General features: G+C 27.4%; 1 protein-coding gene across 1 annotated transcript in view; it reads left to right on the top strand.

Annotated features, from left to right (window-relative positions):
- The window catches only part of LOC119676167 (histone H2A-beta, sperm-like), a 26,328-nt gene extending 6,226 nt beyond the window's left edge, over window positions 1-20,102 (top strand). The window contains exon 2 of the mRNA XM_038087402.1: window positions 19,986-20,102. Within this exon, the coding sequence (XP_037943330.1) occupies window positions 19,986-20,102 (117 nt within the window). The remainder of the gene's footprint in view (window positions 1-19,985) is intronic.
- The last annotated feature ends 485 nt before the right edge of the window (window positions 20,103-20,587 follow it).

The following is a 20,587-nucleotide window of genomic DNA, read 5'->3' as shown; positions in this document are numbered from 1 at the left end:
TTTCACTGTGTTTGAACATCGTTTTTAACTTAGATAAATTAAACTTGGCACTAATTTTTTTTAAACGACACTCCATAACCTGTCATATGTATAATTTTTCATCATCATTGTATTTTTCAACAATATTGTAATTATTTCTATAACTATTGACAGATGTGTTAAATAATACTCTTGCCATATATTATTTAGTATAGTTAAGATTTGATTAGTTTTTTTTTGTTTGCATAGTCTTGACAAATTTTAATATCAAGTCTTACAACTTATATGGTTAGGTTGCAAGATACGGACGATGAGTTAGATCGAATGTACCTCTTGAAAATTGCCTGGATAATGTATGGGAAATTTGATTAAAATTTCATTGAAGTTGAAGAATCTGCTACCTAAGGCTATTTGTTTCGACAAATTATGGCAATAAGTTTTACAACTCATATAGTTAGGCTGTAAGATGCGGACGATGGGTTAGACCAAATATACGCATTGAATATTGCCTGAATACATACAATGTATAGCGATTTAATTCAAATTTCATTAAAGCTGAAGAATCTGCTACCTAAAATTATTAAAGAACGAAGATTCTATATAGGTAAGGTCTAATGGATGTATTATATACAGCTAATCAACAGGACATTCTTATCATTTGATAGTTAATCGCTACCCGACAGACCATAAACGTAGTACTTTCCTTAATCTCGTCACAACGGCGGCTATATATCATTAATACAAATTTTATCTGGTCGTCATTTGAATATAGCTTCGAATAACTATAAATATTAATAGAAATATTTGTGTGTGGAAAAATCCTTTAAAAGTACTCTTTATTAAATAGTACTAAAATCACAAATATGCTAAAATTGAGGCCCTGTACTCCACTAGGAGAGAAGGACAGCAGTAAGTAAGTAAGTAAAATCATAATATAAAATTTAAACATTTTTGATTAATATTTGTTTAAAGATTTTATTTAAACGTTGTCATTCACACTTTCAAACGCTTTTCATCTTTTTCAAATTAAAACAAATAATTTAGATGATTTTATGTTATTTTTAGTTTATCCTACATATTTCTCTAAAATCCTATCTTTAAATGCTAAACATTAGACACAATGTGTTGCTTGTTCTTGTTCCAAAGGAAAATCTCCACACCTACAAATGGCAAACAACAGCCATAGGTCGGGGGTATGCTTTTCGTAATTGCAAAGCATTCATCTATAGCGACTAAGTTTTGTTTATGTACGATTGATGTGCTCATATGTAGGTTAATCTCCCTTTATGGTATTATCAATCAAATGTTGATGAGGGGTTTAAAGTCTTTTTTACACAATTTCATTCACTTGGAACTACAAATACAAATATTCGTAAATAGTTTACAGAACCATTGGTTTCCATCACTGATAAAGTGTATGCAATCGTATCTGCTTTTGTGTTGTTGCTTTAATAATTACAAAATAAGACAAGAACTGGAACCAAAGTAGCAAAATTCTGCACGCAAATTATAGTAAATGGAACATAGTAAATAAATGTAACCGAATGTGAGATATCAATCATATGTCTGCTAATTTCTTATGTGCAGCATGCTAGAATCAAAGGATTTAACGTGCAGCATCAAAAGTACCACAGACATCAGTAAATTGTTGCAGGGCATTAACTATGGTTTCGGAATGTGCTGCTATTTCATGTCAAATGATAATTAATTAATATTTTTGGATTATTGAGATGCATCTTTATACAATATATATGAAAACATTTCTGTATCATGTTAAATTGTAATATATTTCTGCTACTGACTCCGAAATATAAATGGAAATACAAAGCCTACCGCATGAACTGGTTGTTGCCTGAAGTCAATGTACTTTGTGTTTTACTTATGAATTTAAGGTATTAATTAATTTTAATTTGGAGTATAATTCGTATACATGAGTTAAATAATGGCACTACAAATGTGTGTTTTCACAACACATTCGTATATTTTCGTACAAGTATAAATTTCACATGCAAATACTTTAATGCTTCTGTGTTATTTTAATCTAACAATTGTATGCGATTGCATTTGCTTGACTGCATTCAGTCAAGTTTAATTTCTCTTAGAACGTTAAAAGTTAGGTAGACATCTTTGGTTTTAAGCACAATTTCCATTGGAAAATTTATCCAAAACATGAAGTTGAAATGCTATAAAACATTTTTAACAAATCAACCTTTTGTTTCGACTGTTTGCATGATGCCCCTTTCGTACCAGCATCTTATGATGATTTCTAAGGTTTTTGGGTTTCAAATGTCAGCTACAAATAGTCACAGAAACAATATACTCCAACTCAAATGTGACTGAGAACTGTTTCATCCGTAAGTACTTTCCTAATGTACTTACAGTGAATTATGCTAAGTGTTGGTATGGGTTACACATACAATATTTTTATTATCCGATAAATGTCAATCCTCAGACGATGGCACACATCACGGGGAAGTACGGTAACAATAGAGACTTGAAGTAATCACAATGAAGTGAAAACCATTGTAAATGTCACAAGAAAATGTCACCGGTCTAAAATATAATAGAAAGTCGTTTATGTGGAAAATACTTGTTTTTATTGCTGAAAAAGTTGGTAACAATTTTAATTTTAAAATAAAAGTTGTTGTTAATGTTTCTGAAAATTTATTTTAAAAAAATTAAATTACACATAAGAATTTCGTAACAACCAGTCATTTTCTAGATTATTTACATTCTTCCATAATTCTTCCATAATGTCCTTTCATAAATATTTTAACTTAACAAAACTACTTCTAACTTAACTTGGTTTAAAAACCAAGATATATTTGATTTAAAATTTAATAAATGAAATTTCTAGAATTTTTGTTGTTAAAAACTACACATAAAAGATAATTTGAATGAATATTGTAAACTTTTTGAAAAGTTTCTAAATTATTTATAGTAAAGGCAAAGTACTTGAATAAAAATATTTCATTTCAGATTTTCATTATCAAATAAAGCAATCTTTAAGGGTTAAAGGATATAATCTTAAATCGTCGTTATATTGAGTCTGTTTTTTAAACAAATACTGAATGTTTAAAAGAATGTGAACTCCCACAGGTTCGTTAACATAATTATATTTTATTACACACAATAAAATTTATAATAAAATTCAATTTAATGAAGTAATGGGGTCATGTAGCTAATGTCAATTTTTCAAGTATTTGATATTTACAATATAGAAAAATTTAAAGAAGTAATAATAATAAAATTAAATGAAAAAATGTTTTAAAAATATTTTTTGATATAATATAATCATATTATCTAAACTGAATATCACAGTGTAATAACGGCACATAATTTTATTAAATATTACAACGTAATTTAGACTTAATAATATCAGAGCTGTCAACTTTATTGACAGTTTAGCATCGGTTTCTAAAGCGGTTTGGTTCAAAAGTTTAAGCATATCTTATGGATCTCATGATGCTTTGAAACATAGCTATGTGTATTTAATTTAGAAATGTTGAATTTAAATTATTTGCTTTAATTAGTTATTAAAAGATCTGAGACAATAAAATCAATAAAATAAGATGCCTATTTTTATTATTCAACAGAAACTCTTATATTTTTTTTCATTCTAAACTGATCTATTGTCTATTTACGCATCACATTATTCCTACTCACATTTTTTCTTTAGTAAACTAAAACATACATTATTGTGCTTCAAATCTCTTCTACTCGGAGGCATATATTGCCTATTGTGATGCCATCAAAAATTATGCCGGGAGAGGCGAGTTACTAACCTTTGTTATCCTAGTTAAACCATTTGGTTTTCCAGATGAAATTGAAGAGATCCGATAAGTTTGCTTGCGTTATCTCTTTCAAATTTATGTAAGTTCTTGTTTTATTTTTAGTTGACGAATCTTTCAAAAGAGACTAGATTTTACTTCCAGCGAAATATTTGTTACATTATTTGTAATCTTAAATATAAGCAGTTTAAGACAAATTATATGTCTTGTAAATACCTACGATCAGAAAATCATGTTCTAACCACATACTAGTTAAATTGAATCGATGATTTGACCTGCTAGAAAATTTTTAGCTAACGTGGTAAAGATGATTTGAAACCAACATGTGGTATGGTTAAACTAACATAATGCGTCGAATAAGAATACTTTGACCTAATAATTAGTTAAAATCTTGTTAAATCAACAAAATTATTTTTCTAAGTGTATGTATGTGATATTAAAATTAGAAAAATTGCTGTGTGATACATTCATCTCAAATATTAAAGTTAATAATAGTACATATTATTATATATTCGTATATGGAATAAACACCAAAACCTGTTACAATACTAAACATTGAGTTTTTATTATAATCATTTAATTTTTTCTTATTATCAACTTTTTAAGTTACTTTCAAAATTCCATAGCCTTACGTATAAGTATTTTTTTGTCAAATTTGTTTTGTTGGTTTCATATTCAATATTAATATTGCACCAAGAACATTAATTTTACGTTACAATATTGTACTTGTCATCGATATATATTGATTTATTATCTGCGATAATAGTGACCATTTTAATATCTTTGACCAAAAATACAGAAACCATGGAAACTTTTTTAATATTTTGACTATTTATGAAATACTATAAATAAAAAATAGTATTTCAAAAATAAATATAAATAATTTATTTTTATTTAAAATTTTGCACTTTCGGGTTTCAAAGCATTTGGTGAAAGAAAAACACTTCTCTGGTATTGAAAATGGTTTATAACAATATCAGGCCGCATTCAACCTAATCAACAAAATGTGTGATTAAAATGCTTTAAAAGCTTAGATAAAGTTGTACCTAATATCATAAAAACCCAATTTTGGTTTAATTTTTTTTTCACCCTAAAACTTAAAGCCAAATCTGAGGATTATATGGAAATGAGAATTTTGTATGTATACAATTACAACAAACCAAACATTATTCCGTATACGCACTTTCATGGAGCCAATTTACTTCTGCATTTAATATGCCTTCACTCGTGCACAGGCAAAAGCTAAACAAAAACTAAAAAATGTAGAATTTTCCTTTTTCTCATAAAACACAACACAAAAATATTGTATCTCAACATTCAACATTCAGGCGTACAGAGGAACCAAAGCATTTCAGTTTTAAGTGCAAACTGCAGTTGCTTTTACTATTGTTTTCACGGGAAAAAATGCGTCTCCATATACATATGGTCTACGAGGAGTGGTTTCAGTGCGTAGACATCTGATTTTATGGGTCGATATAAGTAATCAAAAGCTACTACTTCGCCGTTGGATATATATTTTTTCATCGACTAAAATTGATTATTGAGAATTTAAATAAATTTTAATAAATATTAGACTAAATGAAAACTTTAGTTAAAACCATCAGAAAAATACTGAAATATCTACAAAATGAATAAAATAATTTTGATTGTACAGAAAGTAAAATTTCAAATACTTTTCCTTCTGAATTCAGTTTTTAATCAAATCTATAAAGTAATCCTAGAAATGGCAGTATCTATGAAAAAAGTTTATAAAATTGTTTCTATTAAGAAAGTTTGCTTTTTTTTTACTTGGTATGAATCAGTATATGTGGGTTTGCAATAAGACTTAAAAATACTAGTACACGCTTGTAAAATTCAAATTTAATTGAAAACAAAATATTGTGTTTCTATATTTTTCTATTAATTAAAAATTTTCATTAAAACTACTATCTCAGTTATTTTTAAAAATATTTTTCTTTATAGTACCACTAATAAGTAAAGTATTGTATATTCTACAAAGCACTAATTTTAAACCAAAAACGCACAACAAACCGAAAATATATTCAATCTGTTTTATAAGGACCCGTAATATGATTAATGTATTATACAACTTAAATCTCTAAATGCGAAAATACTGTTTATTTTTACTATATACTATTATAATTAGAAAATATAATTTTTTACAAATGCAACTATAGAGAGACTTTGCTGTTTTATAAACTATATATAAAAATAGTGTAAAATAATTATAATATTTTCAACAATATTAAATTAATTACTATAATTTGGTTTTTATACACACTTTACTAAACAAAAAATTATTTGAAAATTATTTTTATTATTATTATGTTGAGGCTAGTTGTCAATGCACTTGAGCACTTTTACTCTCTATTAACTGCCAGGTTTCTTCATAACCCCTCTCTACGCCTTTACTGGATTATTGTTTATCACTTCAACAGACTAAACAATAATTGACCTCAGATCTGTATACCTCCCTGAGGAGCTTGTAACCATTCTGAGATTCGATAACATGGTGTTGGTAAGCCTGTCAGTTTTCGTAAATAATTTCATTTTCATTTTTCGGGATGTGCATCAAAATCCACTATTCAAATCATTCAAAACTTTCAAAACAAAGTTTTAAGAAATTTAGTCAACGCTCCGTGGTTTATTAGGAATACTGACCTCCATCGGTACTTGATGATCGAATCTGTGGCTGCAGTAATTCAAAAGTTCGCGGTAAAGCACCAAAAACAATTACAACAGCATCCAAACGAGACAGTCAACCATCTGTCTAATACATCTGGCCTGCTGAGGAGACTTAAACGAACAAAGCCCTTAGATCTACTCCCGAATTAATAGTCTAATAATAATTTAGATTACTACTATTAGCACTAAGTCTTTGACAACTTGACAATTCTAATAAGTATTCTGAAATGTAACAAAACTGCTTGATAGTTCTTTGTATGAACTAGTCGTAGTCAAATGAAACATTTATTAATATTATTGTACATATTGTGTTTCAAATAATAAAAAAAAAAAAAATTTTTACTACATTCTTCTCAAGAAAATTTATCAGTATTTTCCTGCTGAACACATGGAATATTCTCCTGGTCAGCTATAGATGCGATTAATACTGCTAACATCAAATCATCTCAAGTACGATGGTTTATTGTCTATCAAAACTTAATGCAAAATATTATTATTATTATCTTAGCTATCACCAACAAGCATTGCTATTAATATAATTTAAAAATAATAATAATAATAAAATAATTATCTTAGTATCTGGAAAAATATTTTTGATTCGTTTGAATTAATTAATAATTGAATTAATTGAATTGAACAATTAATTAAAAATATTTTAATTAATATTTCTTTTTATCATAATAGCGAAATAATGACAACACGTATTCAGTACAGTTTAATTACACTACGAAACTATTCAATGCAAAATGAATATCAAATCAAACCTTTATAGCGAGTTAAGATAAAAATGCATAATACAAAAAGTATAGAAGCTCTTATTTATAGTAGAATGTTTATAAAAAGCTGTTCGTATATGGTTTCCATATGTGGTTCCTACAGGTTTTTATTGTTTAACTTCCTACCAAAGAATATTTTCAATTGAACAGATTGTATTGTATAGATACTAAAGATGCTGTTCGAAAGTATTTCATTGCATTTAACTAGGAAGTGTTGAAGTTAGTATCATTTTACCGGTGCTCTATATTTTCTGAAAATAAAGTTTTCTTTCTCTACTTTTGATATAAATGAATAAAGTTTATTACAGAATTAACTTACATATAACATTGTTACATAGTTTCATGCATATGAACTATTTTTTCATCACATTTACTACGCTAGTAGTCTATATTTTAATAATAATACGAGTATTAGAATTTATTTTTATGTTATAGTTTAGTAATAGTTATTATGAACATTTTTAATTTTGATATATACAAATTTACATTAATATAGTATATCATTTGATGTTTGTAAACTGTAATTTATGAAAGATTGTGTCTACTTCAATTTAACAAGAAAATATTTATACGCTAATATATTTATGAAAATCAAGTTTAGTGTATTACACAATCAGGCAAAATATCAATAATAAAATGTGATACTATTAAAATAATGATATTAGCTTAAAATTTTTTAAATCAATTAATGACAGTAAACATTAATTTAGATAAGTGTGTATACGCGAAATTTTGGAGATAATTCATTCCGATATTAGGATCAAATTTTAGTCTCTCATAGTAGTACGTTTAAAAAGAAATTGGTCAAGCCGTTTAATAGTATCGTTACCAGCTGGTTTCTCATATTATTAGATTTTAAATGAAATATTTACGGGATTATAAAATTGTCCGGCAACAGAAATTAAATATTAATATAATATATATGAAATAGTTTAAAACTCATTTATTAATTAACTACATTATAGTATACTATATATACAAACGGACCTATTCTGTGCACTTTATAAACTTGTCAAACATTGACACTTGTCAAAATTGACTGCTGTAAAGGTTTTGGTATTCTGTGACATAAATAAAAAGCTCTTTTCCTTGTTAGTTGTCAATACTATAAATGCTGTTGACAACTATAAAAATATGCTCTTTTTAAGCATTTTTTATTTTTTGCATGCATGGCAAATATTCTTAACTAAAATATACGCTCTTTACAAGCATATTTTTTATTGTTATTTGAATGCATGAAAAATGCTTTTGGTAACTTAAAATATATGCTCTTTACAAGCATTTTTTACGAACAGTTACGAACAATTACGAACAATTACAAACAGTTTTCTATACAAACCACTTTACACCATAGTGTGGTGAGAAGCACTAGGCACTAGAGCTTTGAAATTTGTCAAGATGTGTCCAGAATACCAAAAAGCTTTCTACTTTATAAAAATCAAAAATTTTATTAAAGAATTTGACAAATCTGTCAAGTGCACAGAAGAGGTCCGAAAATGTAAATATATAAAATAACAAAAAATTGTTTCATAGAAGCTCTGAAAATTGCTAGAACTCAGAACTTACAGTTCAATTTCAAATAGTTCAATGTCTGCTTTAAATGTTGAAATTTCAGATCTAAGTGGCTTTATGGTGTCACTTCGGTCTTTTACGGACATAACCCGGTAAAACTGAAAGTTAATAAGTCTGTAGTCGCATCCTTAAAAACTTATAAAAGTTATTCTAACAAACCACTTGGATAAAAGAAAACTTTTACCAACCCAAATAGCTAACAGGATTCCGCAGCTCACTAGTTACGGTATACTTTTACTGAAACTCAGTATTGTAACGCTGATTATTACCATCCTAACTATAGAACGTGCTTATGAACTGCCTTATCAACCAGTTAGCACACATCTGATAGGTTCCCAACTAAAATTGAAATTTAACTGTATACTAAATAATAAATATCACACTAAATACTTGGTTGATAAGAAATTTATGGATACAGGGAAGTCTATTTTCAATATATACCACCTCTGTAAATAACATAAACCTACAGCCAAAAAAACTCTAAAATCTCAAATCTCATAGATAATCGAAGTAACTAAAGTCGTGTTCCTCTTTTAGTCTAATGTCTCCTTGTAATCGGCCCATAAAACATTTATTTCTTTTTCAATAAAAACGTATAAATTTGTAATTATACGTCAAAAAACTATTGATGCTCTGTATAAAGTGAAAAACAGATCGATAAAGCCATAAATTTTATTTTAAAAATTATTTAAATAATAGAAACGTATTATGTTTCTATAAAATTGATATGTCAGTAAAAATCAGTAAAATATTTTGAAATCATAATTAATACTACATATCAACAATGTCATTATTAACAATAATTAGAACTTGTAGTCCTAACAAATAAATTTGAAATGTGTTCCATTTACAATTGTAGTAAAATGTTAATCGTTGTCAAAAGGTTGACATTAAATGCACAAGGATTTCTTCAACAGTTTTGCTTTTGATCAACTTTACAAATGCTATTCATATAAACGTTTTGATTTACAATCTACATATTTCATGAAATATGTATGAAATACTAAATTCCAAATGACAACTTAACAGAAATGAAATTGCAAAACGTTTTGCAATTGCAGAATGCGCATTTGCATGTGAATAAGGTGGATGCACCTTGCAAACTTTGTGATGAATCTTTATATAAATTGAGTTCAATAAACTCTGAATGCGCACACAATATGAAATGTATTGTTAGGTACTAAATAGAGATAAAATTATGGCATTATAAATACATATAAGCAAACACAAATAAATGAAAATATATGAAACAACGTTTATATTCCAAACGGATTGCTAACATCGCTTTTTGGGAAAATTGCACAATGCTTCCTGAGATTGATCTATTTTTAAAAATAAAATGAGTGAGGGCACACGACTGTCTCGGCAGACATGTAAAAAGAAAAATTTTTTATGAGTGGAAATATCTTCGCTCATTTTTGTATATATGGTATGTTTAAAGTATCAAAAGTTGGAAAATTAACGTGTTGTCAGGCTAGAAATAAATTAAAATATTTTAAATAAAATCACAAATGAATGCAAACTCAATTCCGCTTTACTGACCAAGACAATTCATACGCCATGTGCATGTGAAAATAGAGTCCATTGACTCCTAACAAGATATGATAGACCACTAATGTTAAGCACACAAGTATTTGCATTTAAATACACACAATTAGAATGCAAATACTAAATTTAACCTAATGTGACTGCACTTTATGTTATTAAACAATTTTACGTTGATTTTGTTAGTCTAATCACCACAATTTGCCTGCTTCTCACCCATCCAGCTTAGTAAGCTTATGTGCAAGCAATAGATGCACTTATCCTTATATAGAAATAAATGTGTGCACTTGTATTTGGAAATAGCATACACAAATCCTTGTTTCCAAATAACAATTAAAATATTGGACACAAGGTAAACTGATATTTGCATACATTTAAGTTCAGGATATTTATTTGCAAGACAACAAGGACAATCAATGTATAATACATGCATGTGCTGTAACTTTTGTTATTTGTTACGTATTCAGTTTTTGTTAGGTTGTTATTTCAATAAACAAAGCATTTAGAATTGTTATCTTTTGTAGTGGGAAAATTGAATCAAGTTGTGGAAAAATAATTTTCACAAAATTCGTATAGCAACGATTTATACGCTATATGAATTTTTCAGTACGTAATAGTCTTTCACAGTTTTGCTTCAAAGCAATTAAATAAATGCATTTGACTAAAAAAGGGGATTTCAAAGTCAACAAACAATAAAATATTTAGCGTTCATACACAAACTAAGAAATTTTCAGAGAAATTTTTTATGAGAGGAATCTTGCATAATGAATTTATAGTGCTTTTAGGCTAGTTCATAGATTAATTTCAATGTTTTTGAAATATTTCAATTTTGGATTGCTTTTAGTTTTTTGAAATTAAAAATGTTAAAGGATATTTTTACAGCTGTAATGTTGTTTTTGAATTTTTATAGTTTTTGTAAAGCATTGTATTTTTGCACAAAATATATTCAAATAAACTCCCATAAAAATTTGTTCAGCAGAAAAAAATTCTTTATTAATGATTAAAGAATATAGTAATAAAAGTACGATTTTGTCATTATTACATGTTAATAAAATATTTTTATGTTTATTAATATTAAATATTCAGCATTTACTCCATCTTCATATACAGTACTAAAAAAATATCAAGTTTCTTAAAACACTACTATCAAAGAGAAAGTAACACCGAAACCCTTGTACTGCATATGTAAAAAATGTTTTTAATAGATTTAATTTTGAAAATGAAAGATAACAGATTCAAATCATGGTAATATCGATATTGAAAAGATAATTATGTATTATTAATGTTTGAATATGATTTGCGACGTGACTTGCTCGAAAAAAATACAAACTGGAAGTTTAATTTTCCAGGAACTGAAGCTGTTGGAAACGGTACTATTAGAACAAAATCACGGAATAGTGAGTGGCGTCTTTAACTGGCGTCAATACAGGAAATGTAACGACGACTAGCAGACGAATTTGAATACAGCTAGTTCCGTCATATGATTGTCATTTAATTACTTAATTAATTAATTAGATTAAGTAATTAGATGATCAAAATGTAATACACCTACAACTACTCCCAATGTTTCTGATTTACTTGATTAGACCAGTGACTACACACAACTCCATAGAAATTGGTTCAGAGGTGTGAAATCATAATTTGCAATAGCATAACATTGTGGTTCTAGTTAATGCTTTCTGCAATAAGATTATTAAATCACGAGGTGTGTGGTATGCCAAATATTTTTGAAATCAGTTTTTTAGCATATTAACATCAATTAATTGAAAAACAAAATTATCATTAATCATGGACCTTTAATAGTTTTCACTGACTAACGTTCGGATCGGCAGCATTTTGCAAAAATGTTGGCCAATAATTCAATCAGATAAATGTATATTTATTTAGAAATAGCATAACACATTGAATATTAATCAGCAACTAAATGCCATGAGTTTCCCATTGCAAATAGTGTTGCACACTTCAAAATCAAAGGATCCTACATGAAAACTACTGACTGTATGCATTAATGAAGCTAAAGGATTTGTTTTATAATTGTCAAAAGTATGTTTATACTTGCTTTATAATTGTTTTCCATTAAATGTTTCTTAATGACAAAACGTACTGAATACAAATCAGCTGTCAGTTTTCATTGTGCTTAACACAAAAATTTGTCAAAAAAAAAATTTATAGTATAAAATATCTTATATTATATTATTATTTTATGTAATCGCATCGGTCTATTTATATTTTAAAGCGGACTAGCCCAATGAATTTTTGATGCAAAAGAATTAACCTTAGCAATTTTAGAGACAAATCTTTAACATTTGTCAAAATGATTGAGTTTGGTTGTCGTTATCATAAAAATTTTCTTCATCTCGATAAATTAAATTCATTCTTTTTATTTATGTAGACAACACATAAATGAAAACCATTTTTCCGTTTTTACGAACTTGGTTGGTGAACTTTTTCTTATACTTGTAATATGAACTGTATCAATTAGAATGTATTTAGAATAATACACATTTACTCAGATCATATTTCATAAGATTAGGAATACGTGTTAAAATTATTTTAAAACCGATGCAAATTTAATTTCTTTATAGTTTTTATATAAATAAGTATATTCGTGACGCTATTATTACCCAAAGCATAGTATCTGAAGTCTTTATACGATCATCTTGATTAGTTAGACATAAAATTAATCTAAAGTGAAGATAGTATTAGTATTGTTCTTATTACAACACTTAAAACCTTTAGATATTTTAATTAAAATCTTACAACTCAATTTACATACCATATGTATTTGCATAAGCAACATATAATATGTATTCAAATATTATATATTTGAATTTTACTAATAACATAATTTTCACTTAATTTACAAAATGCAGGTTTTAAATTTGTTTTGTAAACAAAATATTGACATAAATAAATTTAAATGTTGACATGTACATAATTTTAAGGTAATATTGAAATTTAAATAATACATGTTTACCTTCTGGCTTGTTTTGTCCTTTGATTATTTCGTATTAATTATACTTTATATTTCAGTTATGAACAAAAACTTTATTAATTAAATTATATAAAAGCATAAATTCTAAATTTATAACACCTGCTCAGTTTGTAATAATTTCATTGAACTAAACTTTTCAATTTGAATAAAATACGGTAACTTATTTATGTTTAATGAATAAGTTTAGTATTTTAACATGAAATTAAAAAATCAGTTTCCAGCATAAAATGAGTGTATATCAAAAATTAATAGAATGTTATTAGTTTTAACGCTTCATACCAGTAGTATTTCGAAACCCTATAAGGTAAGTAAAGCTTATGTGTTTGGTTTTTCTTTCATACCGCGCTATACGGTAAATAGCATATTCAAAACAATTAAAATTTTATTCTTTATATAAATAATCAAATATCATAAGACATTAAAATCTCTCAAACAAACTGAGTCTTACCCAGAATCAATAAGAACACTACACGTAACAAAATATTAAAACAGTAGTCTTGCGGATTACAATAGTTAGTCAACGAAAATTCTCTTACAACTAGTCAGCAACAACAAATGACAGAAGTAGATGAAGAAGACTTCTTCAGGGCTAAAGCCCGACTATGGCTATTATAACCACAAACAATGATGATGCTGTAGATCAGCAAAATTAATTAAATATCAAATAACTATACATACTACTAGTTAGTAAAATATATTTATATTGTTCTTTTTTGTTTTGTTTTTGGGTTAAAAACCATTTCAAACCTTTATTGACATTTAATATTGTTCTTTAAATGCAGGAAATATTTATTATACATTTCATTTATATTGGCAACTATTAACCAAAGATAGGATTTTTAAATGTTAATTTTTTTATCGAATGTGACGCGTCTTACGAAAAGAAACTATTTATAAGTTAGAAGGGTTCAAACAGTAATGAGAATAAAATTTTATTATTTTTGTCTATATACTACAGTTGTCTACAACTTATGTACTTTGCTTAATGATTTATCATGGAAGAAATATGCCTGATGCATAAATAAATAGCAAAATTAAAACTATGACTAGTAGTGAATAATTCACACACCAAAATATTCATGTTTTATGGAAATGCATGTTAAATAATTGAATATAAATGGAGATCCAGATCAAGACAGTAAGAAACAAACAAACAAATAAACACATTTTATCTTATTGATCATATTATACTAAAAATTCTTATCTCCTGCCTTAGATTGAAATAAATACAAATATAACATTTAAAGGCTTGAAAGTTTGTTTCAAATAATTTTATTTTAATTTGACTTTTGCAGAACTTTTGTTTTTGTTATATTAAGTTATAGATCATCTTACTATTTCTTGAGCTTATTGGTTTCACACTTTTCATCTGAATATAATATTTCCAACAATTAATATTTGTAAACTTTTAATTCTTTGTAGAATTAAGATTGTTTATTATTTATTAGATTATTTTCGCATGAAAAAAATAATATGATTATCAGTTATAAAGTTCCTTAAATTTAATTAATGAAAATTGTTTTAATACGAGTATATCTGATTCCATATCTCTTTGGTTGTTATGAAAAAGAACAATGAAAAAAAAACAAACAATTTTATAATTTGTTAGAAAAAGTATATATTAGAAACTCTGATAAGTTAGTATTGGAAAAAGCACTCTGATTAACTGATCTAAAGAATTGATTCTGAGCAAATACAGTGACGATAAAGAACTGTGATAATATAGTATAACCTTCAATAATGTCCATTTTAAAACTAAAGGATTTAACTTTCACCACAGTAATAAAATTTACAAACAAGTTTTTAAGTGATGTATAGGTACTTTATCACTTGACCACTTAGCTAAAACTATTTCACGAAATAGAATCTAACAAAAATTCCTGTTTAAATAAATTGAATATTCCAACTGATAAAACTGAGAATAAAATCTTGCATTGATCAGTGTACACGCTTATAAATTTTTATATTTCTATCTGAATTTTTTTTAATATAGCCATGAAAGTGCATAATGTTAATGTTAAAATCTGAATATTTTACTATTTTAATCTATTTAGTTCTAGACTGAGGGGGTGATTTCAACTAACTGTTTCAAACTAACAACTAGGGGTACAACGGTGGGAACAGTTCGATTATTAATAATGGATCAATAAATAACTAATACACCCCACTTAATCAAGGAAGAGTTACCCAGTGATTAACATAGTATGTTCTTATATGCCTTATATCAAATCTTTTAAACATTCTAAACACATAATAAAATATTTACGTTTAAATGCTATATATTCAAGTTTAAGTTTATATTTTTGATGTGTATTAAACATCAATACTATAAATTAAAATATCTTGTGTTATTGAATAATGTTAAAAAATTACTTATTGTGTAATAAATTGAAGGGCTTACAACGAAACATGATTAGAGACGAATGGGGTTTATTCCATCAATTTAGAATTCCTAAATATTCATACAGATACATATATGTGTATTGGAATTTAAAAGCCAATATAATTTTATTAAAGGTAATATGTAGAAAAAATATAACAAGATCATCTTTTAAATTAATTAATTGGAATTATTAATCATTATGTATTTAAACCAATGTGACAAAACATGTTTCATATTAAAAGTTAATAGATAAAATGTAAATGTATCAAGAATTTTAAAACAATAATTTGATATTTTACTTATGTAAAGTTAAAATTAAATTCTTGATGAAAATGTTAACCAATGATGGTCTTTTGTGTACATGTATAAATAAAACAAGCTTGTAGATAAATAATAAGGAAAATGCTTATATCTAAGCTGCATAACTTTGCTTATTAGTTCAACATATTAATCACGTGGTACTTGTCCATCATGATCCATTATAAATAAGTATGTGCATGAATATGTTCTCATATATGTGTATACGAGTACATGAATTGCATTGTTTTAAATTAGTTCATGAAATTTGTTGTTGAACATGAAGCAAATTTCAAAAAGTCAATATTCCGACACAGCATAGCTGAAATAACTGACTAGCATCCTTGCTTTGTTGCATCCATTTGCAGTTTCATACATATAATAATAGTTAAAAATGCTTTTAAAATTCAAGTACGGTATTTGCTGCATATAAAAAGAGAAACAAAATCAGAATGAATTTATAAAATTGTTAAATAAAATCTCACTTTTAACACAAATAGAAACATGAACGCAGTGACAACTAACGCTCGAAAACTATTTGCAAAAGTACAACTATTCGCCCGCCTCTTTGTCTGCTTGATGTTTATTTTAGCTGCTTCCTCTGTTGTTGATGCTGTTGATTCCATCATTTGTGGCGGCTTGAAGAGCGACTATGATGGCCCTTTCCCTTTTGGTTCAACATCAAATATGAATAGTTTTGTAGATTTTTCTATTTTTGCACCATAAAGATTTATTTTATATTTTAAATATGTGTGATGTACGTGTGCAAACAATCCTGCAATGAGGAAATGTTGCATGTTGAGTGGAAATTATTTTCAAAACTTGATGTGGTTTTGTTTCGTCTGTCGTAGCGATTCTTCATAATGATCATCATTTGCACCAACACAACTAATGATGTTAGTAATGATTTTCATATTATGAACAAAATAAAGTGGGTGGGTGTTTTGGGGACGATTATATAGCATAGTTTCTTTTGATAGCTTTGCTCCTTTATCCTGTCAAAGTAATGCGGACGATTTGTGGTTTGTTAGTTTGTTTTCAAACTCTACCATTTAAGATTGGCGCGAAAAATCTATTTAGTTAATTTTACACTGACAATCCTTCAAGTTGACAGATGATGCTTCTACTCTCACACAAGACAGGTAATTAGTAGAAATAGTACCACACACTGGAATTAAGGAATTCCGCACAACTCAAAAAATGAAGTTAACTTTGTTAACATTTACGTTTTATAAAACATAACATTAATATAATACATATGATAAGGTTTTATCGAAATTTTTCAAGTGTATACTAAATGTGCAATGAAAATTTAATTAATATTCAGTGTTATAATAATTACCAATTTATTGTCTCATATATGTTTCTATTTATATTTTACAATTATTTTATACGATATTACAACTCATTTGTTTAGTAAACGTTAAATTATGAATATTTAATTATAGGTATGTAGAAATTAACCCCTTTTAGAAAGCCACTTTTCATAATGTTGCATTTTTTTAGTTGAAACGAAATTGTATTGACATAATTTAGCAAAACAATCACTTTTTTTTATATATTTTAAATTTGGTATATACCTTAACCTTTACCATAATCTGTTGTTCTGAGTCCGTCGAAACACGAGACACACGAATATGAACCTGCATTGAATACATCAACAATCTCGTATTTTGTAGTTAAAAGCTTCACTAGCAACTAGGAAAACCATTGCGCTATCAAAATTTAACTTCCTGTACTCATTATAATGTCTCTATTTTCGTATAATCCCTGTATTAATGAAACCTGATAGTTTTGTTTGGAGTCTTTTCATCCAAGGAGATCATTTTTAGTAGTTGACCCATAATATCTATCGTTTCATCTACCGTTTAATTGTTTTTTTTTTTAATATCAATAGGTTCTTAATATCAATTGGTTGAATGACTGTATTCATTTACTGTCATTCGATGTGAAGTTACATTTTCCAACCGGGTACTGTAACTTAAAACACAGTAAAGGTGTTAGAAAAATTTAACTATCTCCCAAAAAGAAAACTATATTCAAACGTATAGCTCCTATTGGTACCGGCGAAATCCCTTGGAATTCTAATGAGACATTTATTGCCGCATTATACAAAAATTACCATGAAAATCCAAAACTTGTACAAAGTGTCAACTTTGAATCATTATAAGTTGCGAATGCATTTAAGTACAGGAGCGTGTTACCTATTTGAAATAATCAAACAATTGAGATATTAAAAGTTTTTTGATCAAATTTTTTTTAAGTACATTTTTAGATAGACTATAAAGTGTCTCAATATTGAAAATAGGCATTCCTCTTCTATATGATTTTTTCATATTTTAAAAAATTAAATTATCACCTCCCACATTTATGAAAGTTAGTTAGAGAGTTCTCTGCTGTATAATATAAATATATATATACAAATATTTCCATTTCAATATCCTTGGTATATCACTACTCTAGAACTTCTAACATAAACAGTGGATATACCATGTATGATTCATGTATATATGGTATACGATTCATGGATATCAGGAATCAGGAATCATTCTTCATTATCACATAAGAAACAATCACGAGCTAGAACGGCTAGCTGGAGGTGATACAATCAACAAATTATTGAAAAAGGATATTAGAGTACCGCTTAAGATTTAATGAAGTAGGAAACAGTAGAAGAAGAAGGCGACCAAGAAAGCGATGGAAAGACAGTATGTAGCAGGATTTCGATGAATGGAAGACTGTTGTTAAACAGGCTGGATGAACTGTATAGTAGCGGATAATGATGATGAATCATTCTACATGATAGTATTTAAAATCATATTCATATATTTAAGAAATAATACAAATATAATCAATAGTTTTTTTTTTTTAAATAACAAAAATTTAAATAATTTTTAATAATTTACTATAAAAATAAATTGGTGCTTAACGGAAATTGGTGTAGAAACCAAATACATATATGCTCCATTAGTTTCGCTAAAATATACTTAGTACGTAGTCGAAAATTAAATATTTTTATTTACGCAATACTTTTAAAATTGATGCCGCAGTATCGACGGCAGCATCAACAACTGGAGCAGTAGCAGCATGAACATGCTACATTAACAAACAAAATTGCTGATGATAAATTTTAAAATATTAAACGTTTGCAACTTGTTTTTAGGAAAATTCATTAAATTTTAATTTCGAAGAAAATCGTTAAGAATTTGTTCAAACTAAAATGCATTTCACATGAAAAGCAAATAATTACAAATTACTGCGCTGCTCGGCGTCTCCTCAGCTCTACACGCTTTATTGAATGCAATTTTTTATTTAGTTGCATCTAATATTTTGGTGTTCTGAACTTTGCTGGCTGTGTTGAAAATCCATAAATTATATGTAAAAATTGGAAATTTTGTTGCACATCGTTGAACAATGCGTGCATATGATTCTGCATACTATGGCACACAAAATATTTTATGAAGTTATTGCAAAATTGGGAAAATCTAAAAATTATAAAACTGCAACTGTTGCAGATACTATATGCAATGCTAATGATGATAGTGTTATCGTTTAATTTATACAACAAAAACAACTAAATTTATTTCTATTGAAATAACTTTTTTCTACTCGTTACTCTTCTTTTTTATTTTAGTTGCAATGTTGCTTGTTATTGGTTGGATATAACAGCTATAAAAATTACTGCTACTATCAAATTTGAATTTAATATTATAAGACATTTGCCATTTGGCAAGAAACCAATTCTGCTTAACTTTTCACAACACTTTCGTTGTCAAGTGAGCATCACATCATTATCATCGTGGCAATGCACATTGTCAATGATAAAATCATAATCATCAATAGCTGCTCTGTGATAGCAACATCATGCCATATCATATCAACGACAAACATACACAATGAAAATTGCTTAGAGTAAAATGATTTATATAGTCGATATTGAACAAATTTAAATTCTTATGAAGGTAAATCCAATTGAACGCACCACCCACACTTCGATGAAAATAATATTGCTACGAGCAAGTGAAGCGTGTGCTAGGTGCGCGGAGTATCCTGCTACACCAGCAGTTATGCTTTTATGAAGTGCAAATATGTTTTATTAAATTTACACCCATTTCACTTTAAACTGCACTTAACTTTACAAGATTCTTCGTTTACTACCGCTTGCTACATGGCATAGTTTCCGCACTTCCGTCATAGTCTAGTCAATACTGATGCTTTTGCATCCCTTTAATTTTTTTTTAATACTTTTTATCTGCAACTTTCATTGAATCATCCCTAAGCAAATCGGATTAACAAGCGGTAGCTCAACCTCTTAAATGGGTATAGAAGTGAAAAATTATGATTTGACCTGCTTACTAACGCCTTTCAATAAGTTCTGCCTTGTTTTTAACTTATAACCTATTTTTTCTCGATTTTACTCAATTTCTATCAAACAAGAGCACTTCTACGGAAATATAATGAAAATAATAAAAATAACGTGCAGAAAAAATATTGTTTTAAAAGTTCTTTAGTACAACTGCATTTTTATTAATGGAAAAAGATTCCTTTGTGCTGAAAATACTTA

The sequence above is a fragment of the Teleopsis dalmanni genome, chromosome 2, assembly GCF_002237135.1.
Source record: "Teleopsis dalmanni isolate 2A chromosome 2, ASM223713v2, whole genome shotgun sequence".
Taxonomy (NCBI): domain Eukaryota; kingdom Metazoa; phylum Arthropoda; class Insecta; order Diptera; family Diopsidae; genus Teleopsis; species Teleopsis dalmanni.
This window is presented reverse-complemented; position numbering and strand designations above follow the sequence as displayed.